Source organism: Acomys minous, assembly GCF_964271855.1.
Source record: "Acomys minous genome assembly, chromosome: 7".
In the NCBI taxonomy this organism is placed as follows: Eukaryota; Metazoa; Chordata; class Mammalia; order Rodentia; family Muridae; genus Acomys; species Acomys minous.
In genome coordinates, this window is record NC_140488.1 from 81,445,643 (window position 1) to 81,469,785 (window position 24,143).

At 40.1% G+C, this 24,143-nt stretch overlaps 1 protein-coding gene across 2 annotated transcripts in view; it reads left to right on the forward strand.

Moving 5' to 3' along the window:
- The window catches only part of PDK3 (pyruvate dehydrogenase kinase 3), a 91,910-nt gene that overhangs the window by 56,511 nt on the left and 11,256 nt on the right, over positions 1-24,143 (forward strand). Inside the window, exons 6-12 of one of the 2 annotated variants that reach the window (XM_084788968.1) lie at positions 7,476-7,553; positions 12,876-12,952; positions 14,768-14,869; positions 15,409-15,519; positions 19,299-19,412; positions 20,564-20,703; positions 22,687-22,760. In XM_084788968.1, coding sequence (XP_084645094.1) covers positions 7,476-7,553; positions 12,876-12,952; positions 14,768-14,869; positions 15,409-15,519; positions 19,299-19,412; positions 20,564-20,703; positions 22,687-22,760 — 696 coding nt within the window. The remainder of the gene's footprint in view (positions 1-7,475; positions 7,554-12,875; positions 12,953-14,767; positions 14,870-15,408; positions 15,520-19,298; positions 19,413-20,563; positions 20,704-22,686; positions 22,761-24,143) is intronic. The other variant, XM_084788969.1, reaches the window with a different exon arrangement.

The window sequence follows — 24,143 nt, forward strand, 5'->3', positions numbered from 1 at the left end:
TGCCCACAGAGGAGGAGTGCTGGTGCCCACAGAGGAGGAGTGCTGGTGCCCACAGAGGAGGAGTGCTGGTGTCACAGAGGAGGAGTGCTGGTGTCACAGAGGAGGAGTGCTGGTGTCACAGAGGAGGAGTGCTGGTGCCCACAGAGGAGGAGTGCTGGTGTCACAGAGGATGAGTGCTTGTGCCCACAGAGGAGGAGTGCTGGTGCCCACAGAGGAGGAGTGCTGGTGCCCACAGAGGAGGAGTGCTGGTGCCCACAGAGGATGAGTGCTGGTGCCACAGAGTATGAGTGCTGGTGCCACAGAGGAGGAGTGCTGGTGTCCACATAGGATGAGTGCTGGTGCCCACAGAGGAGGAGTGCTGGTGCCACAGAGGAGGAGTGCTGGTGCCCACAGAGGATGAGTGCTGGTGCCCACAGAGGAGGAGTGCTGGTGCCCACAGAGGATGAGTGCTGGTGCCCACAGAGGATGAGTGCTGGTGTCACAGAGGATGAGTGCTGGTGTCACAGAGGAGGAGTGCTGGTGCCCACAGAGGAGGAGTGCTGGTGTCACAGAGGAGGAGTGCTGGTGCCACAGAGGATGAGTGCTGGTGCCCACAGAGGATGAGTGCTGGTGCCCACAGAGGATGAGTGCTGGTGCCCACAGAGGAGGAGTGCTGGTGCCCACAGAGGATGAGTGCTGGTGCCACAGAGGATGAGTGCTGGTGCCCACAGAGGATGAGTGCTGGTGCCCACAGAGGATGAGTGCTTGTGCCCACAGAGGATGAGTGCTGGTGCCACAGAGGATGAGTGCTGGTGCCCACAGAGGAGGAGTGCTGGTGCCCACAGAGGAGGAGTGCTGGTGCCCACAGAGGATGAGTGCTGGTGCCACAGAGGATGAGTGCTGGTGCCCACAGAGGATGAGTGCTGGTGCTCACAGAGGATGAGTGCTGGTGCCCACAGAGGATGAGTGCTGGTTCCCACAGAGGATTAGTGCTGGTGCCCACAGAGGAGGAGTGCTGGTGCCCACAGAGGAGGAGTGCTGGTGCCCACAGAGGAGGAGTGCTGGTGCCCACAGAGGATGAGTGCTGGTGCCCACAGAGGATGAGTGCTGGTGCCCACAGAGGAGGAGTGCTGGTGCCACAGAGGATGAGTGCTGGTGCCCACAGAGGATGAGTGCTGGTGCTCACAGAGGATGAGTGCTGGTGCCCACAGAGGATGAGTGCTGGTGCCACAGAGGAGGAGTGCTGGTGCCCACAGAGGATGAGTGCTGGTGCCCACAGAGGATGAGTGCTGGTGCCCACAGAGGATGAGTGCTGGTGCCACAGAGGAGGAGTGCTGGTGCCCACAGAGGATGAGTGCTGGTGCCCACAGAGGAGGAGTGCTGGTGCCCACAGAGGATGAGTGCTGTTGCCACAGAGGATGAGTGCTGGTGCCCACAGAGGAGGAGTGCTGGTGCCCACAGAGGAGGAGTGCTGGTGCCCACAGAGGAGGAGTGCTGGTGCCCACAGAGGATGAGTGCTGGTGCCCACAGAGGATGAGTGCTGGTGCCCACAGAGGATGAGTGCTGGTGCCCACAGAGGATTAGTGCTGGTGCCCACAGAGGAGGAGTGCTGGTGCCCACAGAGGATGAGTGCTGGTGCCACAGAGGAGGAGTGCTGGTTCCCACAGAGGATTAGTGCTAGTGCCCACAGAGGCCAGAAGAGGGTACAGGATCTCCTGGAATTAGAGTTACTGATGGTGATGAGCTGCTGTATAGGTGCTGGATTGAAGCTGTGTCCTGGTCCTTTGGAAGAGTAGCCAGAGCCCTGAACTGCTGAGCCATCTCTCCAGTCCAAGATTAATTTAAAATAGTTGAGGAAACAACTACTTAGATTGTACTAACAGGATATAATATTGTTCTACTACCAACTGGAAATGACTGATAAAATGGTGCATTGTTAAGAAGGCATTAATTGGAAGCTTTGGTGTCTTTGGTTTGGCAAGGTAGTTTGAAAACATCTTCTTCTGTTGTTTTGATTACCATTTTTTATTACCACATTAAAATACTGGTGTGTTTTTGTTTAAAAAAAAAAAAGAAAGAAAAAGAAAGAAAGAAAGAAAAGAAAAGAAAAGAATCTTGAGGCTGGAAGAATGGCTTAGCAGTTTAAAGCACTGACTGCTCCAGAGGCTGTGGATTATTTATTTATTTATTTATTTATTTATTTATTTATTTATTTATTTATTATATGAGTACTCTGTCTTCATGTACACCAGAAGAGGGCATTGAATCATAATACAGATGATTTTGAGCCATCCTGTAGGTGCTGGGAATTGAACTCAGGACCTCTTAACCACTGAGCCATCTCTCCAGCCCAGTGGGCTCAATTCTTATTGCCCACATGGTAGCTAGCAACCATTTGTAACTCTCATTTCAGAGGATCTGGTGCCCTCTTCTAGCCTCTATTGGTACTGCATGCGCATGGTATGCACACTGGACATACATGCAAAACACCCACTCACATAAAATAATAAATAAAAAAATCAGAGCCAGAGAGATTGTTCAGTGGATAAAAGTGCTTACCATGCATGTACACACATAGACAAACACACATAAAAGATAAATAAAAATGGTGTTTTATGACTTTGCAATCTTTTATGGCTCTTTATGTGTACTTTTTTTCTGAAGGGAATTTTAAATTTGAGTTTGTAAGATTTTTTATTATGTTAGACTTAGTTATTGTCTATGACATGTTTAGTTTAAAAATTCCAATATTCCAATTCTAGCTCCTTATGTGTGCAAATGAGTGATCCAATGGGTTAAGTATAAAATCTGATAGTTGATGTAAGAGTTATATAGAAGTTTTGGAGTAGACAAGTCTAATCAACTAACCTCCATAATCTGTTAGCATTTCCTATTGTATTTCTGAGACCTGTTTCATGACTAATGATGGCTCTGCTGGAAATAATCAGTTACCGTTGCAACCATTCTCTTTTAAAAAGATTTATTTATTGATTATGTATACAGTGTTTTGCCTGCATGTACACCTGTATGCCAGGAGAGGGCACCAGATCTCATTATAGATAGTTGTGAACTACATGTATGTGGTTGCTGGGAATTGAACTCAGGACCTCTGGAAGAGCAGCCAGTGCTCTTAACCTCTGATCCTTCTCTCCAGCCCCCATTGCAACCATTCTTAATGCAATGACTATCACTTATGTGTACTCACAATGACAATTTCCCATGTTTCCTTTTTAAGGTTAGCAGTAAATACTAGTTGAAATATAGTACAGGTAAAAAAAAATAGTTTGGCAATATCTTTTCAAAATTTTGATTTCTAATTTTAAAATAGGAAATTTTCATTAGAGAACTTACTATAAGAAGAGCTTACAAAAACTCTAAATGAAAAGAAGTTTCCAAACTAGTAGATGAATTTTAGTTGTTGGGATTTTAAAAAAAGAGGTTGTAATTTATGTTAAATTACTTAGGTAAAAAATGCCCCATTTTAGTTTTACCAAACTCCCAGTAGCTTTGTGATCATTTATGTCATGGAAGAGAAATATGACATAGCCTTGAATTTTCAAGCAATTGAATGTAGATTCCCTCCAAAATTACTTGGCTAGCCTGGAAATCACTATGTAGACTAGGCTGGCCTCCCAACTCAAGAGATCCACCTGCTTCTGCCTCCTCCTCCTCCTTCTTCTTTTTTGGGTTTTTGTTTGTTTGTTTGTTTGTTTGTTTTGGTTTTTCAAGGCAGAGTTTCTCTGTGTAGCCTTGGCTGTCCTGGACTCACTTTGTAGACCAGGCTGGCCTCACAGAGATATACCTGCTTCTGCCTTTCAAGTGCTGGGATTAAAGGCATGAGCCACCATGCCCAGCTCTGCTTCTGCCTTCTAACCCTGAGTGGTGGCATTAAAGGCATGTGCCACCACACCTGGCCTACATGCTGATTTAAAAAAAAAAGTCTGTCCCTAGGCTTCAAAATAGAGATACTGCCTCAGAATTTCCAGGGGATTATTTCATAATGTGAACTATTTTTACACTCGACCTTATCCAAAACACTAGTAAGTAATAGTTTACACTCCTTAAATTTGCTAATTCACATTAATACTCTGGGACTCTAACCTCCAATCTAACTAAAAGGAACACCTTCTGTTGGCACAATTTACTGAATACTGAAAACTTTAGTATTGGCCAGAGAGGATTGTTCCATTTAGCAAATGCTTTATTTTTTGTTTTTATGCTGTTTGGGATTGAATGGAGGCCTTTCATATACTAGGCAGGCACTCTACTACAGAGTTACAACCCTTACTCCCATGCTTACTGTATATGTGTTTTATCCAAAGCATCTTAGTATCCTATGAGGATTTATGCATGTTAATATATATTTTATTAGTAATATTCTCAACATTCTCTTGGCCGGTGTGTGAGAGTTTACATTGCAGTGTCTTGGGATTTTCAAGAGTAATGAGATAATTCTTAGTTAAAGCATTGATCCACTGCATAGTATAATGAATCTAAAGTATTCTTTTTCACATGTGGTCTTTGGAGCCACACTAAGTTTGAAGCTGGCTGTTTTTATTTGGACTCTTAGTATGTTTTCAGTGTTATTGTCCTCATAGTAATGGTGATTCTAATGCCATGGCTAATTAGAACATTGAATTGGGCTAGTTTCTATCACTGTTTTATAGTGAACAGAATTTCAATATTTAAACATTATTATATATCTTTAGGAGTTGTGGTACATTAACTTTGTATATTGATAGGAAAGCATTGTAAATTTCAGTATTTGGGGTCTTAAAAGTTCGTGGTCAGCTTTTGTGCTATCACGTCACTAGGTGGAGATGTAGCATTGTTTGGTAGACTAGCCAGAGCAAAAGAGCTGCTTCTTGATTCATATTCATGTTCGTTCTCTCTCTCTCTCTCTCTCTCTCTCTCTCTCTCTCTCTCTCTCTCTCTCTCTCTCTCTCTCTCCAGAATACTTTACATATAATTGATGAGGTTTATTATGTCCTAGGGAAAATTTTTGCAAATTTAACTTCCACTTTAGTGTCTATTTTCACACTTTTAATTCTTGTAAAATTATTTTCTGCTCTTACTGCTATTTCCTTTTTGTTTTTTACTTTTATTGTATCTTGTCAGAATTAGTCTGATTTCTCTGTATTTTGTGCTTAATTCTAAAAGCTTAATGAGATGTGAGTTTTTAATGTTTGGACAAATAATATTAGATAATTAGAATATAAATTTCTGATTTGATAGCAGTAGAAGAAAAATGAACGTAGAATTTGAACATACCCTGTTCTTACCTTTGTATTAAGGTATTAATGTCAAATTTTAACATTTAAGTTTTCTAGAGCTTATTTATCTCCATTTCTGTCTTTTCTGAGAACATTGCAAATGTACCCATGAAACATCTTAAAGTAATTTGTAAATCTCACTTTTGGAAATTGTAAAGGTGAAACTAAAAAGTCTTGTTCTGATAAATAATCAGACAGTTCTCAACTGTTTAAATGGAGTTACCATATAGTTCAGCATTCTTAGGTACATGAGAAACAAAAGCATGTTCACACAAAAGCTTAGACATGAATATTCATAGCAGTATTATTCCTAATAACCAAACAGTGGAAACATCTCAAATGTCTTATCAGCTGATAAGTGGGTAAAGAAAATGTGATATATTTGTACAGTGGCTATTACTTAAAATTTTTTTATATTATGAAGTTTAAATATATGGAATGGAATACTGGTTCATGTTATAACATAGATGACCCTTGAAAATACTGTCTTAGTTTCTTTTCCTTGCTACAATAAGTTGCCCTGACAAAAGCAACTTAGGGGAGAAAGGGTTTATTTGGCTCTAAATTCCAGGTTATATATAGCCCATCATGGCATGGAATCCATAGTGGAAGGCCCTTGATAGGATGGGTACACTTACATCCACAATCAACATCAAAGAACGGTGAATCAATGCCTGCATGCTAGTGGTTCACTTGCTTTCTCCACTCTTAGTTTAGAATCCCCTTCCTAGGGAATGGTACTTCTCAAATTGGCCAGGTCTTCCCACCTGAGTTAATATAATCCGACTCGACTTTAGACCAGTGTCTCTTGTTGAGACTCCTTTTGCAGGTGATCCTCGATTATGTCGAGTTGACAGAACTAACCATCACAAACACTATGCTGAAGGAAAGAAAGAAGTCACAACAGACCACATATTACAGGATTCCGTTTATTTACTATGTCCAGAATGGTAAATCAGAAGAGGAGAGAAGGGCGGTCGCCAAGGACTGGGCAGAGAGGAATGACTTAGAATAGTGTGGGGTTTCTTTTACAATGATAAAAATGTTGATTGTGATAAGCGGTGTACAACTTGCAGATAATACTAAATGCCAACGCATTGCATGGTCACTATAAATGGATGAATTGTATGAGAATTATGTATCAGTAAAGGTTGAAAGCGCGTTACCAAACGGCTTATGCTATCAAGCCAAGGAATCGTGCGGTTGGCCACCTAAATAGGCTAGACTAAGTAAGTTATGTGGAATATTATAAAGTAAATATGTCACAGATCCTCACCTCATATTGGTTTTGTCATTCTTTTTCTTTTTAAAAATGATTTACCGTTCAAGAGAAAAGTTAATAAATATGTCATGAGGCACTTCTACTTTCTAAGTTTATTCCCCACCTTTTAAACTTTGTACAGCCATCTTCTAGCTAGCTTTGTAATGGTCTTCATTTTCTTGCCTGATGTCTATCTATTTTTCCTGTTGGAACGCAAACTCTTGCACCTTAGACTTTATGTCATCTGTAAGCTGTTATCCTTAACCAACTAAAGGACATTTTAAAGAAATAGGTGGATTTAATAATTTAAATTCTGATTCTCATGAAAACCCGTTTACTCAAGTTTTTCTTGATGGTTCATTTGTCAATAGCTGGAAAACTCTTAGCTGTTGGCAACTTTTAAAGATTCATTTTATGTGTATGAGTGCTTTGCATCCATGTACATATGTGTACCATGTACATGTTTGGTACCTACAGAGGCTAGAGATCCCCTGGAAGTTGAGTTACGGGTGGTTATGAGCTACTGTGTGTGTGCTTGGAATTGAACTTGGGCTCTCTGCACGAGTAAACCATGCTCTAAATCACCTAGCCGTCACTCCAGGTCTGACTTGTCACTTTTTTAAATTATAGAAAGTATTGTTTTCCTACAATTTTAATCAGATTCTGTAGTATTTAGATGCACAGCTCTAAGTATATAAATTTTTGCGAAAAGTATTTTTTAGCAGTATTTAAAAGCTAACCAGGTATGTGCTTGGCATAAACTTAGCTTTATTGTTGCTAGTCTATGATCCTAATATGGCTGTGGGTGTTAAAACTTAGAATGTATTGAAACCAAAAGCGTGTTTTAACAGATAATATTGGATTCATTTAAAGTCACTTCAACAGAGGATTTGTTTCTGTGTACGTACCCACATGTTTCTATCGGTTATTAATGCAACAATTCAATTTTTCTTTCTTAACAGATGCATATGAAACAGCCAAGATGCTCTGTGAACAGTATTACCTGGTAGCTCCAAATCTGGAAGTGGAAGAATTCAATGGTAAAAGATAAAGCATTTAGATGAGCCCAGGATGGGTGGTATGGCCATAGGCAAGAACAATTATTTTAGTGTTAAATACAAAGAAAGTTACTTAAATGCTGATTATACTCAAGCTGGATTTCCAAGTGACCCTACAATGGTACTGCCTTTCCATCTGTGTGTCCCTTCAAAATGGTTCCTATACGTTTAGCCAACTGGGAATATTATTATAAGTCACTTTTCAATAGGAATGTGCAGTGTGTCCATTCCCTTGGGGATTAGTCTTATGCTGTCACCTTTTCTTTTATATGTGGTTTTTTTCCTGCTTAGCCTCCAGTTTCTGCTTATCATTCTTAAGGAAAGTTATCTGAAAGTAAAAGTCCTTATGTCTGTATAGAATCCTGTTGGCATTTATTAAGTACTGCTTCAACTAATGTGGTTTTGGGTAATGACTGTGCAAAATAGACTTTATTATTTTGAATCTCAAGCATAAAAAAACCCAGACCACTATTTTCACTGACTTTTAAAAATGTACTATTAGAGGGAATATTCATATTCTGTTCATCTTATTTTAGAATGTCAACAAACCTCTACTAATCATCCGGTACAGCCACTAGGCCAGGCTAAGGGAAAAATCACAGCCAGAAACATTTTACATGGTTTGAAAAGGAAGAAAAGAAATGTCAACTGTAATATTCCCAAAGAAAAGTACACATAATTGAGCAAGCCTTTAGATGACTCCTAGAAAATGTTGTTTAAACTTAAAAGAAGAAAACAAACTGTAAAATGTTTTTCATTTCCTTGAGATTTGGACTGAAAAGGTTGAATTGAATTCTGAGGCTGTTTATATAACTAATGATGCTGCTTGCCACAGGATAAACTAAGCACTTAGCTTGCTTCTCAGGCCCCATTACAACCACAAAAAAAGAATCCCATAAAAACAGCAAAGGAAGCCAAGGAGGCTTATAAGTGGACCACTGTATTAGTCCCTTCAGGCTCCTAAACAAAACCATCAGAGACTGGGTGGATTAAATAACAGACATTTGTTTCTCGTGGGTCTGGAAGCTGAGAGGTAGAAGATCACAGTGCTAACAGATTTGGTGTCAGTGAAGGCCCATTTTCTGCCTTACAGATGACTTCTTGATGTGCCTTTACGTGGAGTAAGGGACTGAGGCGCTCTCTGGGTCCCTTTTATAAGAACACTAATCCCATTCATGATGTTCCACTCTTATGAACTAATGAACTTGCAAGTGTCATCATTTTAGCAATTAAAATTAATTGAGAGGAACACAGACACTGTGTCTGTGGCAACCCACTAGTGCCAATGTGTGGAGGAACACAGCCAGATAGAAGTATGCTAACTGATAGGACAGGACAAGACCAACCAAAAAGGAGTAGGCTGCTGCCGAGATGGCAACCATTTTTCCCAGTTATCCAGGAGAGGAACTGTAGGGGCAGAGCTGAGTGGCGCAAACAATTAGAATGGGAAGGAAGCTGAAGGACCAGGATTAATTAGCTGAAAGCTGCTCTAAGGGGAGCCTGGAGAGATGGCAGGGAACTCTGTCTAGGCTCTGCCACCAACAGCAGCGTGAGAGTGCATTGTTCAAGAACAACTTATTGGGTAGGTTATGTGAATAATATTACTCCAAAGTAAACCCTTCTTTGTTGGTAGTAAAGGTTATCTCTGTGCCCGCTTTAGCTCCCACACAATGAGACCTGTTACATTTATTAAGTTTCAAGCATCATAACTGGACAGATATTGATCTATATCTCTTTTTCTCTTTCTATTTCCTGTGTCTTTCTTTCTCTGCTATCTAGTGTTAAAGAGTGAAAGGGTCAGGGTAAGGGATGAAAAGGGAGGGATATAACAATAACAGGACAAAGGGGTAGAGAGAGGTCACCATGGAGTAGTCACCACGGGACAAGGATGAAGGTGAGGCAGTCAGGGCAAGACTAGAGGATAGGGAATGGGGCACGTGGCTGGGAAGTAGGCCAGACTAGCGTAGTCAAGTTTGAATAGATTGCTATCTACACAGTTATGATGCTTGAAGCTTATACATAAATGTAGCAGCTTTCTGTCTCATTATCTGGAAGCTAGAGTAGGTGTAGAAATAACCTTTAATGCCAGCACTTCTTCATTTTAGTATTTGAAGGCTTCTCTGGTCACAGTCTACCTTACTAAGGGCTTATTCTAAAACTAGTGGAATCTTGGTTATATTTCAAAAACCCCAAATCAGCCTTCTCTGTATGAGCCATATCCAAAGGGAAAGGAACACTAGCTACCTCAAGTGATGAACTCAGTTCTAAAGTGAGTTCCTAAAGAAAATCACAACCACAGTATGTCAGACCAAATTTGGCAAAAGCCAGTAGCTTAAACAATACCTAACTGGCATTGAATTTCTCTGATGTACTATTACTGCCAGAATATGCCTCTCTTTACCAAATTCTAAGAATGATTTTAAATTCCAAATTCTTTACCTAGACAAACTCTCAACTGAGTCAGGATTATCCCGTGCACACTTTAGTAAAGTAGGTCATATAACTGGGTCAATGGGCTGTATAATACGGATGTAAAAAATTCATGAGGCATTCTAGAACCTCAGAAATGGCCATGTAGCATGTTTGAAAAGTAACTGAATCTGATTTGAAAATTCCTAAGGAATAGAATGGATACCAAAAGAAGAAGCTGGAAGATTTGGTCATGCAGCGAGGCTACCCAAGAGGAGAATAATTACATACAGTGGGGAAATGGATAGCATATTAAGAGAGACATGCACTGTGTAGTGGTTATTTTTCTGTCATAATAAAATGCCATGGCCAAAAGCAAATTAAGGAAGAAAGAGTTCATTTTGGCTTATGGTTCCAGGAGGACAGTGTCCTTCATGGTGGGAAAGGCATGTCATGGCAGCAAGGGAAGGAAGCTGGCTGATCATATATTCATTAGCACATAGGAAAGAGATGGAAGAGAGAAGGATAAAAGTAGTCAGGAAATAAAATCATTCCTCCAGAAAAGCTTTGCCTCTTAAAGGTCCCATTAGTTGCCTCCCCCTAACAGCATCACCAATGGGGGACCAAGTATCCAAATACATGAGCTTTGGCGGGGATGTTTCTCATTCAAACCACCACAGACTGTATGTGATGCCTTCTAAAGGGGTGATGTGATGTTGAGCAGTTGAAAGAGTATAGACAGAATCTACTTCACTGTAAGACTAAAAGTATTTCCTCCAAGTAACACATGAGTCATGTCATGTCATTGGACTCAGATAGCGTATTGCCAACACTACTGATTTTTAACTTTCTTAACAGAGCCTGCAGGGAAGAGATAAAAGAATACAGGGTATAGAAGAGAATTTAACTACATAATATTTTAAATAACTTATCATCAAAGGGTTTGGGGTTTAAAAACATAGCTCCCTTGGTAGAGTACTTATCTAAGATACATGAACCGCCCTTTCCTGGCACTTCTAAAAATGCTTTTAAGCCAATTGTATTAGCTATGGTCTGTTGCCATGATAAAAATACCCAAGATTACAACCTAAAGGAAGAGAGATTTATTTTAACCAGTGATTTCAGAGGTTTCCATCCATGGCGGTTTGACTCTATTGTTACAAATGTGAGTCTGATCCACAATACAGAATATCTATGAGTGTGGCTCAGTACAAAACCATAAACTACTTAAAACATTTAGGGTCATCCCCTCTGTGTCCTTGGGGCAGGAGTAGCCCTGTAGGTCCTATGGCAGGAAGCAGCATTATGGCAGAGAGGATATGATGGGCTACAGTTGCCAGGAAGCAAGAGAGAGGAAGAAGCTAGAGTCCAACCAAGACTGATTTTTGAAGGCATGCCTTCAGTGACCTGTATTCTTCACACTAGGTTTTACCTCCTGAAGGTTCCACCACCTCCTGTTAGCACCACAGTCTGACAACCACGTCTTTAACATCTTGCCTTTGGTGATACATGAGTTGCAAACCAACAGAACTGAGTGTCCAATTTCAGCATCACTTCTGTTACCATGGTCATATCAGCTATTCCAAAGCCTGTTTGCTCATCTGTAACTGATGCTACCACTACATATTATCATAGGGATACAACTTCATGGTAAATAGAGAAGCTTATAATAAATTGCTTAGAACCAAATCATTATTATCTCAAATTTGTGTTATTAATTCCTTTATTAGAGGAGATGCTAAGTTATAAGGCATATCTGTTCAATTTGAGAAAGTTCGTGTTTCAATGTCCCACCTGATAGCAGGTCGTGAGGAGGAAGAAGGACTTGATGCTGAGCGTCTCCAATCTACCTACTGTTCTTAGTGCTTTGCATGAGGCTCAGTTTCTTGGGTTTGTCTCAGAAGATCCCTGGGCCACGGAGAATACTATAGATATTCAGGGTCTCGTTGTGGCAGAATGTTACGTGAACCTCATAGTCTACTCTACACTATGTCCTGTTTGCCATAATATAACAGCATTTGTAATTAGGTTACTTTTGTCTCTGTAATAATGGAAAAACAAATCAAGAAGGAATGGTTTAGGCTCACAATTTGAAAGGTTGCAGTCTCTTGATTGCATTTCTTTGGGCCTGAGGCAGGGCAGCTCTCACGGCAACAGGAGAATTTGGCAGAGGAAGCTGCTCCCCTCACAGCAGCCAGGAAAGAGCAAAAAGAAGGGGACTAGGGACACGATGCCTTCAAGGACATGGACCAGGAACCTACTTTCCGCCAGGCCCCACCTTGTCTTTTCCATCATCTCCCTATGCTGTCATTAGATTATGTGTCTATCAGTGGATTAAGCCTTCATTTTATCAGAGTTCTTTTACCACATTCATCAATTTCCTAAAGCCTATCTTCTGGCAGCTAGTCAAGCCTTTCAACATGAGCGTTTTAGTGAACACTTCAGATTCCAGCCAGAATAGTGTTGTTAAGTCCAGTTCAGCACTCCTTCTCATTTGGCCCATATTCTCACAAATGACTATTGGGGTTGATAGCAGATCTGTCCTCCAGATTTGAAAAATTCCAAATGATGTCTGGATGTCCTTATGTGATACTAAGAATGCCATGGCACAAGTGATACTATAACAACAGTTCTGTTCAACAAAGTTTGAAAGATCTTGACTGATTTACTCAGGGTCACAAAGCTGCAGTGAAGGCAGTGGAGTTAGTCACTGCAGTTCTGCTTGATTCTGAAGCATGTGTTTTTGCTCAGTTGTGTCATTCAATGTGGGAATCTGTATTATTAGTCTTTTATGGAGGTTTGTTTGAAGTACTTGGAGAATAGAATACAAGTATCATTTTTTAACTTTCTTCTACTTGGCTCCTTATTCATTGATGGCTTTGTCTCTGTTTTCAGCCAAAGCACCAAACAAACCTATTCAGGTAGTTTATGTGCCGTCACATCTGTTTCACATGCTATTTGAGTTGTTCAAGGTAAGTGGAATTTTAAAATGTGAAGAAGTCTTCATTTTAAATGGCTTTGATTCTGGGCATAATGGATTCATTAGATTAGCATAAGAAAAAGATTTTGCATAACCGTTTTTAAAAGTCTATTTCTGATACCCTGTGGGCTTTATAATCTGTACACTGTGAGATGAAAAATTGCTGTGTACAGTATAGTTTTGCGAATATTAGTACATATTGATTTTGAAACTTAATTATACTTTGGCGACTTCACATCAAATCCATACTGTTTTTCTTTCAGTTAGGAGGTTACAGATGCTTTTTAGATTTTCAAACCTGGAAAAGGATTTATTGGTGATTACTAGACCAAAATAAAAACATGTCTCTGTGTATCTGTGATTCTGGAGCGTTAACTGTGCTGATGCATTATTTGTTCCAGTCTTGAGAGATTCTGTAACCATTTTATCATTTGAATCAGCTCAGAAGACCTGATAGAGGCACAAGAGGAAAAGTGTGGAGCCTGGGCTAAAAAGGAAAGAAAAAAATATTTTCAGACTCTCTACAAGCCTGAGTTGTTGTTTTTGTTACCCAGGGGCCACTGAAATTTGTAGTGAAGTTATGAGTAAGGGTATTTGAGCTAACATTTCATTACTCTTAATGTATAAAATACTAAATTGAACACCTAAAGAACCAATTCTTCCCAAGGACAAGAATGCCACCGGTGGGCATTCAGTTGTGAGCTTTCTCTTCATCTGCTGTGACCTTTCAGTCTCTCTCTCTGCCCCCTTTCCCCCCCTCCTCCCCCTCCCTCTCTTCGTTTTTCGAGACAGTTTCTCTGTGTAACAGCTCTTGCTATCCTGGAACTCACTCTATAGACCAGGCTGTCCTCGAACTTACAGAGATCCACCTGCCTCTGCCTCCCAAGTGCTGGGATTAAAGGTGTGGTGGCTTCGGTATCTCTTTTTTATTTTAATAATTTATTCAGATTACATCTCAATTGTTATCCTATCGCTTGTTTCCTTCCATTCCCCTTCCCTTCCTCCCTCCTGCTTTCAACCTATTCCCCTCCCCTAGGTCTGTGACCAAGGGGGACCTCCTCCCCCACTATATGGTCATAGGCTATCAAGTCTCATCGTGATAGCATGCTTGTTTTATCCTTTTATTTTTCAGTTCATTGACTGTTGTGGGAAGTATGAATCCCTTTAGATTTTCTGTCTGCATTTGAGGAGAGGTGCTTTAAAAATGCAACTGATAAATAGGACTTAAAGTGCACAAACCAGCTTCTACAGCCTCATTACATGTGATAAAAAACATTCTTCTTGGTTGAGCTGAATAATTTTAAAACCCTACAACCACCGGGTATGGTGATACATGTCTTTAATCCCACCACTGGGTGGCTAAAGACAGGTGTATCTCTATGATTTCAAGGCCAGCCTAGTCTATATAGTGAGACCCTGTCTCAACCACTACTCCCACCCCCACCAGATCCCCAAAGCCAAAAATAAAAGAAAGAAAAATGTTTAACATATGGAATGGGGTTACAACTAAATGCAAAATAGAATATAAGGAAAAATTTCCTTGATGGGAATCCATAGATAGCCAAGCTCAATAGAGGAAAAAATCCATATAAATCTTATTAATAGCACCTTCACAAAGCAATTATCATATATAAGTAATCTTGTACTTGTTTCTTTTTTGAAATTGTGGTTTTTTAGGGCTAAGGGTATAGCTCAGTGGGAGATTGCAAGCTTAGCATGTGCATGGCTCTAAGTTCTAACCCTAGCACCAAAAATAATTTAATTTTACTTAGTCAGCAGCATGGTTTTTTTTAACTTACTATTTTAGAACTCAATGAGAGCTACAGTTGAACTACATGAAGATAGAAAAGGGGGCTACCCGGCTGTTAAAACTCTCGTTACTCTGGGTAAAGAAGACTTGTCCATTAAGGTAATCTTTTGCTTGCATTTTTACTTTAATCATCGGTTAACTTAATAGTATTGTATTTAGTAGTCTGAGAGGGAAGGAAAGAAAACTGTCATTTTTTGAGTGTTATTTGTAAGTAAAGTCATGTATTAGTGCTTCCTCAGCAATGAACCTGACCACTTAGATTGTGGTAGTCCCATAAGATGCTATTGTCTAGTGACATTATAGTCATCTTGTTCTCTAGAAGCATCTTCTATGATATTTGCATGATGACATTGACTACTGGCACATTTCTCAGAATGTGTCCCTGTCATTTATGGACACATGACTATATTATGCTGGATTCTTGGCTTAAGTTACCTCATTAATTGTTCATGAGCAGGACCTCAGTCCTAATCCTATCAAATTTTGCTGTGCTACTCTGTCCCCTTTGTTTACACTGGGGGACAGCCCTTACTGATTTTAGAGTATTCTAGCATGTACTTTATTTAATGGTCTCTCATCACCTCCCTCTTAAGTACCGATTGACTCCTCTTTTATTTTTAACATTTTGTACGCTGCAGATAAGTGACCTAGGTGGTGGAGTCCCACTTCGAAAAATAGACCGTCTTTTTAACTACATGTACTCAACTGCTCCCCGGCCCAGCCTGGAGCCTACAAGAGCTGCTCCCTTGGTAAGCATGCAAACTGCTACAGAAGGGAAGGTCTTTCCCACAGGCGTAGCGAGCTGCACATCTCAGGTGGTTGTTCTAGCCTTGCCTGAATGAGGATGTTTCTGGCATGGTTGGAGCCGATGCACCTTTCCGCCTTAGCTATTTAGTTTGTGAGTTCTTTGGCCTGAGAGTACTTTTACTAATTTGTCCAAGAAATACTCCAAGCTGAGTGTTTCACTCCCAAATGCTTTTCTCTGTGCTAAGAGAGCCACTTCTCATTGTGCACCTCCCTCAGAGAGGTGGACAGCACCCATGGGTGAGCACAGGGACTACTTAGAGTGGATGACTACAACTTAGTAGGAGGTACTTTAGTGCTGTGTACCTTATAGGCCCAATTCCCCGAGAGCTTTTGAGTCACCAATGACAAATTTGTTTATATAATTAAAATACTTAATTATGAAAACATTGACATTTTACATTGAATAATCTAAGTGCAAAACATATAGGTGATGTGTGTATTTTCCGAGGTCTCTTTGTAGCACTCTAGAAATAACCTTCAGCCTTTTTCAGGCAATAAGAAAAGCCTCTGGTTACCATGGTAGCATTTATTCCTGGTAGGGCCACACTTTCTTCCCCTGCTGAGTGTTTCTAATTGACAAACAACAATTGAAGCCTTTGTCATTAAACACAGCAATGTATCTATCAGTCTGCAAAATGGCTCAGGGTATAAATTAAGTTTCATTTTAAAGTCCTACCTGACTGATAAGCACATAAGATTATATTTTATTTGTATGAATAAAATCAAACACTTTGCATTGTTATTTGAGGCAGAGTTTGTTAACTCAGCATGTGGAAAACTGAGGAAGTCATTTATACAGGAGTCAAGAAAATTCATAAAAGACCAATTCGGAATAGTATTGCCTTGGTCAGGGGCTGGTGCAAATTTTGTATCTTCTTTAGTTGTTTAAAAAGAATATGGATTTTGTATTTCATGTCTTAAAATAGCATCCTGAGGGTAGCTTTTTATGCCATGATTTTCATTGTGAAACAGATGACTCCAAGGGACCACCCATTGTTTATCCACCTTCCCGTTATATAGATGAGGGAAAGAGGGTCAAAGCAAATTAATAGTAGAGCTGGTCCTGGCAGTCTGTAACTTTCTGGTATATGGTTGTGGCTGCTTCTAAAGAAATGCTTCCATCAGCATCTCTCCCCTTTAATAAAGTGTCCTTAATTTTAAAGTGGATACATGGCTGTATGCTACAAGAAAAATTTCTTTTCCAAATGGCTTAGAGTTTTACATATCTGCCTTCCTTCATATAGCCTAAATTGAACAGATTTTTAACTATTTTATATGTGTAAGTGTTTTGCCTAAACATATGTATGTGTGCACCACACATGCATGCCTAGTACTCGCAGAGATCAGAAGAGGACATTCGATCCTCTAGAACTGGAGTTACAGATGGTTGTAAGCACATGTGTGCTGGGAACTGAACCTGGGTCTTCTGCAAGAGCAGCAAGTACACTTAACTGCTAAGCCATCTCTCTAGCCCTGATGATAGATTTTTAAAGTGTGTGTGTGTGTGTGTGTGTGTGTGTGTGTGAGAGAGAGAGAGAGAGAGAGAGAGAGAGAGAGAGAGAGAGAGAGAGAGAGAGGAAGGAGAGAAGTCAGAGGACATTTTTATAGAGATGAACTCTGTCCCTTTACCTTTTTGTTGGTTCTAGAGATTGAACGATTGAACTCAGGTTATCAGGATTGCACAGCAAGTGCTTTGACCCACTCAGTCATGTCACCAGTTACAAGATCTATCTCTTCTGTGGTTGTGATTTTGAGACAGTCTGATGTCATTCAGGTGGGCTGAGTGCTGCCTGAAGCTAGGACATCCCTGAACTCTTGATCTTCCTGTTTGGAGGACAAACCGGTGTGCCACCCCAGTTTAGGGGATGCTTGGGAATCAAATCTAGGGTCTTTGGTATACTTGGCTGGCATTCTACCCACTGAGCTACAGCCCCAGTGCAACCCATGTATTCATATGCACCCATTTTACTTAGTTAAGTTTATAGATGATACCTTTTTACGTTAGAAATAGTGTCCTGTTGATGTTGCTGGACAAGTGATGTCTATGTGCACTATGAGGTGTGGAGCCATCCTGCCTCTGCATCATGCAGTTGAGCCAAATGATACATTTCCATGACAAGGTACAGCCAGAAAGCCACTATTTTACAACTTAGAGCATGGCATAGCCTGATCTCCACATATCCGAATTTCATTTTGGGGGAATATCTACTATGCCTCTTAAGTCTTTGATGCTTTGGGAGGTCAGAGGACAACTCTGTGAGGTAAAGTCTCTGCTTCTGTCTTTCTGTGGGTCCTAGATATTGAAGTTAGGTTTGTCAACAAAACTGAGCCGCCTTACTAAGCTTTACTGTATGGTAGATAGTACACAGAGGTGGCATTTATTATATCATATAATTCTTTTCAGCTCAGAGGTGAGCTTTCCAGTTCATGGTGAGAACAGTCTTAAAGAAGTTGAATGAAGTGCTGTCACACAGAAATGTGGCTTTCAACTTAGCCCTCAGAGTCAGAAGCCTCTTTCTTTATGACCCTATTCCTGATCCAGATTTAATCCAAAGTGCAAAAGCTTACTGCATAGCATCTCCCCATACCACCCATGAGCACCACTGAGCTCAGTCTATGGAGTGAGTTCCAGGACAGCTAGGGCTATTACACAAAGAAGCCCTGTCATGAAAAAATTTCAACCCTTGTGCTATTAATTCTCACTTTAGACAGCAGGGAAATCTGATAATGAAACTTGGAAGTGAATGTGGTTTTATGTTGTCATCAGATCAAATTCCACTTGATTGGGTATTCACTTTCTAACCTAATATTTTTATTCATTGAGGATTTCATACAGCATGTTTTCTATTTGATCATATTCACTCCCCACTTCTCCCCCCAGTTTCCCTACTCCCTCCGCTTCTCATTTTGGATCCTTTCTGTTTTTAAAGACAGACACTATCTTGAAGCAGATCCCCTGATCCTCTTAACAGTCCTTCTGTCCACCTTTTCAGGATGCTCCCTGAGCCTTAAGTATAGGGATTGTGTTAGAGGGCTGTCAACTGAGGGCAGGCACCCTAGTCATTTGTTCTGTGCATTTTGACCAGTTGTGGCTTTCTGCAATGGTCTCTGTCTGCTGCAGAAAGAAGCCTCTTTTTTAAGCTTGTATTGTGCTGCGAGTACAATAAGTATACACTTTTTAAAAGTAACCCTTGGAGCTCAGGGTATTGTTCAGTTGCTGGGGTCGTTGCCTGGTATGCATGAAGCTCTGCATACCAAGGCATGGTGGTTCCATGCCTATAATCCCAATACTTAGGAAGTGGAGGCAAGAAGATCAGGAGCTCAAGGTCAACCTTAGGTACATAATGAGTTCAAGACCAGCCTAGGATACACAAAACCCTATCTCAGGAAAGCTACTCTGACTTTATGCTCAGACATAGCTAAAAACTTTCTTTAAAATTTAAAAAGAAACATTAATCAAAAATGAGGGTTTTTTCCTTGTTAACCAAACTTGAAAAGTGTTTTTTGTTTTTTGTTTTTGTTTTTTTTTTAGGTTGGTTTTGTTTTATTAGTAGAAATATGGAATTTTGGGTCATAGATTATAGGCACAGCATTATAGAGATTAAGTGACTAATTCGTGTGATTTAAATTCAAATCAGGGATTTGTTTTTAATCTTCTGTAAGTGGTCCCCTCTGAAGCATTTGTCCCAGTCTCACTCTACTAATTTTCTTTTCTTAATAGGCTGGATTTGGTTATGGCTTGCCAATTTCTCGACTGTATGCTAGGTACTTTCAGGGAGATCTGAAACTGTATTCCATGGAAGGAGTGGGTACCGACGCTGTCATTTATCTGAAGGTACTGTGCTTTGTTTCTGCTAGTGTAAAGGCCCCAACTTTGTAATGCTGGAAGTACCCATAACCAATTGAGAAGAGCACTGTATCATGCCCAGCACTTGGAATGGAGGGGCAGGCTAGCCTGGTCTGTGTAGAAGGTTCCAGGCCAGCCAGGGGATACATAGTGAGACCCCGACTTAAAGACTAGCAACAACAAAAACCTGTAGTAGATTTGGTTCTGTATTTATAAATAGGTTTAAAAATATAATCTGAAAGACATTTCAGCAGCTTAGTCTTCTTTCTTTTTTTCAACATTTATTTATTTTATGTATAGGAGTGCTCTATCTGCATATACACCTGCACACCAGAAGAGGGCATCAGATCACATCATAGATGGTTGTGAGCCACCATGCGGTTGCCGGGAATTGAACTCAGGACCTCTGGAAGAGCAGATGGTGCACCACTGAGCCATCTCTCCAGCCCTTACTTTTCTTTCATAACTTTGAAATGTATCTTGCAGAGCTTTCCACAGCGATTCATGTAGAACTGGCTCATTCTTTTTAACTGAGGCATAGTTTATTACTAGAAATGATATCACAGTTTTACTAGTTATTTAGACGTCAGCATATCTCAGTGATGGAGCCTGTTTGCTTGCTTTGGTCCTGGGGACGGAGCCCAGAGGCCCCTGCATGATACTAGACGTGCTTTCTACCCCTAAGCTATATTCCCAACCCATAAATGATGTGATATTTAATAGCATTTGATGGTAAATGTTTATAAATCTGGTATGAATGAGATATTATTTCTTCTGGGGCTCTTTTAGGGAAGCAATTGCCTCTGGAACATGTTCTGGAAAATGCTTGATCTTAACACATATTGTCAAAACAATATTGAGTATCTCAAAGCAGTATTAACTGAATTACAATCTATTCTGTTCCTGTCATATTGTTTCAGTATTGATTCTGAGTGAGTGAGCGAGCAAGCAAAAGACTTCACTCATTTACAAAAGGTTCAGGATAATTTTCCTGGTCAGTCTAAGTAAATCTGCAAAATAAATTTTAATATTTCAAAAATAAACATATAGTTACTGGTGTTTAAGGGAGTAAAATCTGTGAGCTTCATGTGAGATCAATCCTGTCCTAGACCTTTGATGGGTATATTTTTTTGTAACAGGCTCTTTCAAGTGAGTCCTTTGAGAGGCTGCCAGTCTTCAATAAGTCTGCATGGCGCCATTATAAGACCACTCCTGAGGCTGATGACTGGAGTAATCCCAGCAGTGAACCAAGGGATGCATCAAAATACAAGGCTAAACAGTAAGAAACCACTTTGATTTCCATTATAAAATATCTGATTTGTCTCCAGAAATTACCAGGCAGACAATTGAACCATATTTTACATCATATATTCTCTGTTGGTTTTATCACTGGAAAAGCAAAGTGATCCTTAGAGAAAGATTGGAGAAAGACTTTTATGCTGAAAAGAACAAGAGTTGGGTAGCTAGAATTATCGTTTAAATGGAATTCCCTGTGTCCTAGGGATTCTTGCACTTTGGAGGTATTGACAGTGAACAGGGGCATATTCTACTGTGAATGTTGTTTTAAAATTTTTTCTGTTTATTGTCACTCTTAGAGATTGATAGAAAAGTTGTTTAGAGAATTGTTGTGAGTTAAAACTGAAATAATGATACTAAAATAATCAAAATGTAGTTAATTTACACAATGAAACATTTAGTCTTTGAAAAGAATGAAATTCTGATGCATGCTTCAATGTAGATGGATCTTGAAGTAATTATTTGATGTGGAACAGGCCATACTTCAAAGACACAAAAAAATGCTCTTCCATTTTTATGCGATACCTAGAGCAATGATTTTGGAGAGTCAGGGTAGAAGGGTGGATGCCAACGCTTCGGGGGTGGGGTAGAGCAAGACATTGTTTTTTGTTTTTAAGATTTATTAAGTATACAGTGTTTTGCCTACATGCCAGAAGAGGGCACCACATCTCATTATAGATGGTTGTGAGCCACCATGTGGTTGCTGGGAATTGTACTCAGGACCTTTGAAAGAACAGGCAGTGATCTTAACCTCTGAGCCATCTCTCCAGTCCAAGGAATTGTTAATGAATACAAACTTTCTATTTGTGATGGTGAGAAAGTTCTTGGTGTAGGTAATGGTGATGCTTATGCAGTAAGTTCTACATAATGGATAGTTGATCACAGTAAATCAACAATGAAAAGTTGTTACTCAAAGAACAGCTATCACTATTTTATGTTAGTAAGGATAATCTAGTCTCTGGTTTCACTTAAAAATGATCTTTTCTTAATTTGTATGTTACAAAAATAAACAACAGAAAATCTAGGAAACAATAAATGAAAAAAAGGCGGGGTTACCAGGTGATGGCGGCGCACACCTTTAATCCCAGCACTTGGGAGGCAGAGGCAGGTGAACCTCAGAGTTTGAGGCCAGCCTGGTCTACAGAGTGAGTTCCAGGACAGCTAGAACTATACGAAACCTTGTCTCATGTGAAAAAGAAAAAAGAAAGAAAGAAAAGAAAATTCCTGAAGTTGCCAAACTGGGATCCATTCCAGGACCACGTGACATACCTGTATAGTCTGGATGGTCTCATGTTGTTTTTAATATAGAGACTGCTGTGGTTAAAAGACCATGTCAGAAAATATCCCCGCTCCTCTGAAGTATCATTTAGTTTGTTCCTTATTCCCATATTGCCAGAAATCAGACATTGTTATAAAGGCTCTGAGTGGAGCTTTTTAATGTTTTTTTGCTGAATACTCTATCAGTACCATTGCAGAGTTAAGTGTTTAGACTCATGATTTCTGCTTGATCCATTGTTGGTGATGGTACAGGTAGGCTGTAATTTAGGTGATGGCTGATTCCTCTATGGCAGTGCTTCTCAGCCTTCCTAATGCTGCTACCCTTTAATACAGTTCCTCATGCTGTGGTGACCCCCAGCCATACAGTTATTTTTGTTGTTACTGCATGGCTATATTTTGCTACTGTTAGGAAACATAATATGAATATCAGTGTTTTCTGGTGGTCTGAGGTGACCCCTGTGAAAGGCTCATTCAAGACTTCTGGGTTGTACCTCATGGTTTGAGAACCCCTGCCTTAAAGGCTGGGACATAAGTTTCTTGCCTTGTGTTTTTGAGCATTGTAGAATTAAGAATGTTTTATTGTTTTATACATTATACTCAGCACTTTTTATTCAAGTATAACATATAGTAGGAATGTCTACAAATCTAAAGTCTGTGGCTTAACAAATATTTACGTCTCTATTTCCAGTACCCTGGAAGACTCCTTTATAGCCAGATTGTTCTTCTCTCTCTACTATAGATGTTTTCTGACCATCACCAGAGGTATTTTTTTAAAGCAGAACAAAAAACACCTGTAAATATGCACTCTTGTCATCTCTGCCCACTGTGAAATCCATTCGTGATATTGTATGTAGCAGTAACTATCCTTTTTGTTGCTTAAATTGGGACACTTGGATATAAGGTTTATTTTGAGCTTGATTTTTCTGTGTTCTATTGACAAAAGTGCATTAATTTTGGAAGGCTGTCCTACTTTCTTGCCCAACATGATATCCTAAGCTCATCTTTTACCCTCTATGCCGCTGTCTCGGAATCAGCCACATTATAGTTCTTTTTAACAGATATGAGAGAGCCTCATCTTGAAGGGTAGGGGTGTTCATTAGACCTCTTCTAAGCCCTTTTCCTGGACAGAGGTTCTGAACACTCGCATATATGTGCATATGTTTATACCTATATACATAAATTCATATTGATAATTTCATTTTATTTTACCATTATTTCACCCTGATGTGTTTTCTTATATACATACATACATATATATTTCATTTCATATGTATATGTATATATATGTATATATGAAATGTGTATATACACATGCAGTTTTCTTATATAGTTCTTAACATACAAACCTTGATTCTTAGGATCTTTAACAGAACAGAACAGAAACATTTATGGGCAAATACACTTTATATAGCTTTGCAATTTTATACCAGAAAGTGAATGCTGGTGTTTTCTAATGAGTGGATAAAGGATAAAATACATCTGTACTGCTGTTTAATCTTTCCTACAGAAATACGTGGTAGATCTTCATATAACTCGTCCTTTTTTTAAAGAAATGTATTTACTTCTTTATTCACTTTACATCCTGATAGTAGCCCCATCCCTCCTCACCTCCCAGCCCCACCCTCCCCTCCTTTCCCTCTCTCCCCTCCCTGTTCCTCAGAAGAGAGGAGCTCTCCTTCCCACCCACCCCAGCTCATCAAGTCCTGTCAGGAATGAGCATGTCCTCTTCCCTGTGGCCTGGCGAGGCAGTCCCACCAGAGGGAAGTAATTGAAAGTCTGGCATGAGAGTCTAGTCAGAAAGTTGGAGGTGGGAGAAAAAAGGACCCGGAGGGGACAGGAGCTCCACAAGAAGAGCAACAGAGCCAACTAACTGGGGCCTAGAGGGGCCTGTGGAGACTCAGGCACCAACCAAGGACCATGTGTGGACTGGTCGTAAGTCCAACACATAGATGTAGTGAATAGGCAGCTCAGGCTTCATGTGGGTCCTCTAGTAGGGGAGTGAGGCCTGTCTCTGCCATGGACTCTCATGCAACTCATGTTAAAACATAAAATTTAAAGGCGATTAGGTCATTTACCATCAGTCATATGATAGTAGCAGGAAAGTTATCTCTGTTGTCCCCACAGTAGGTGATTTTTCCCAGGGAA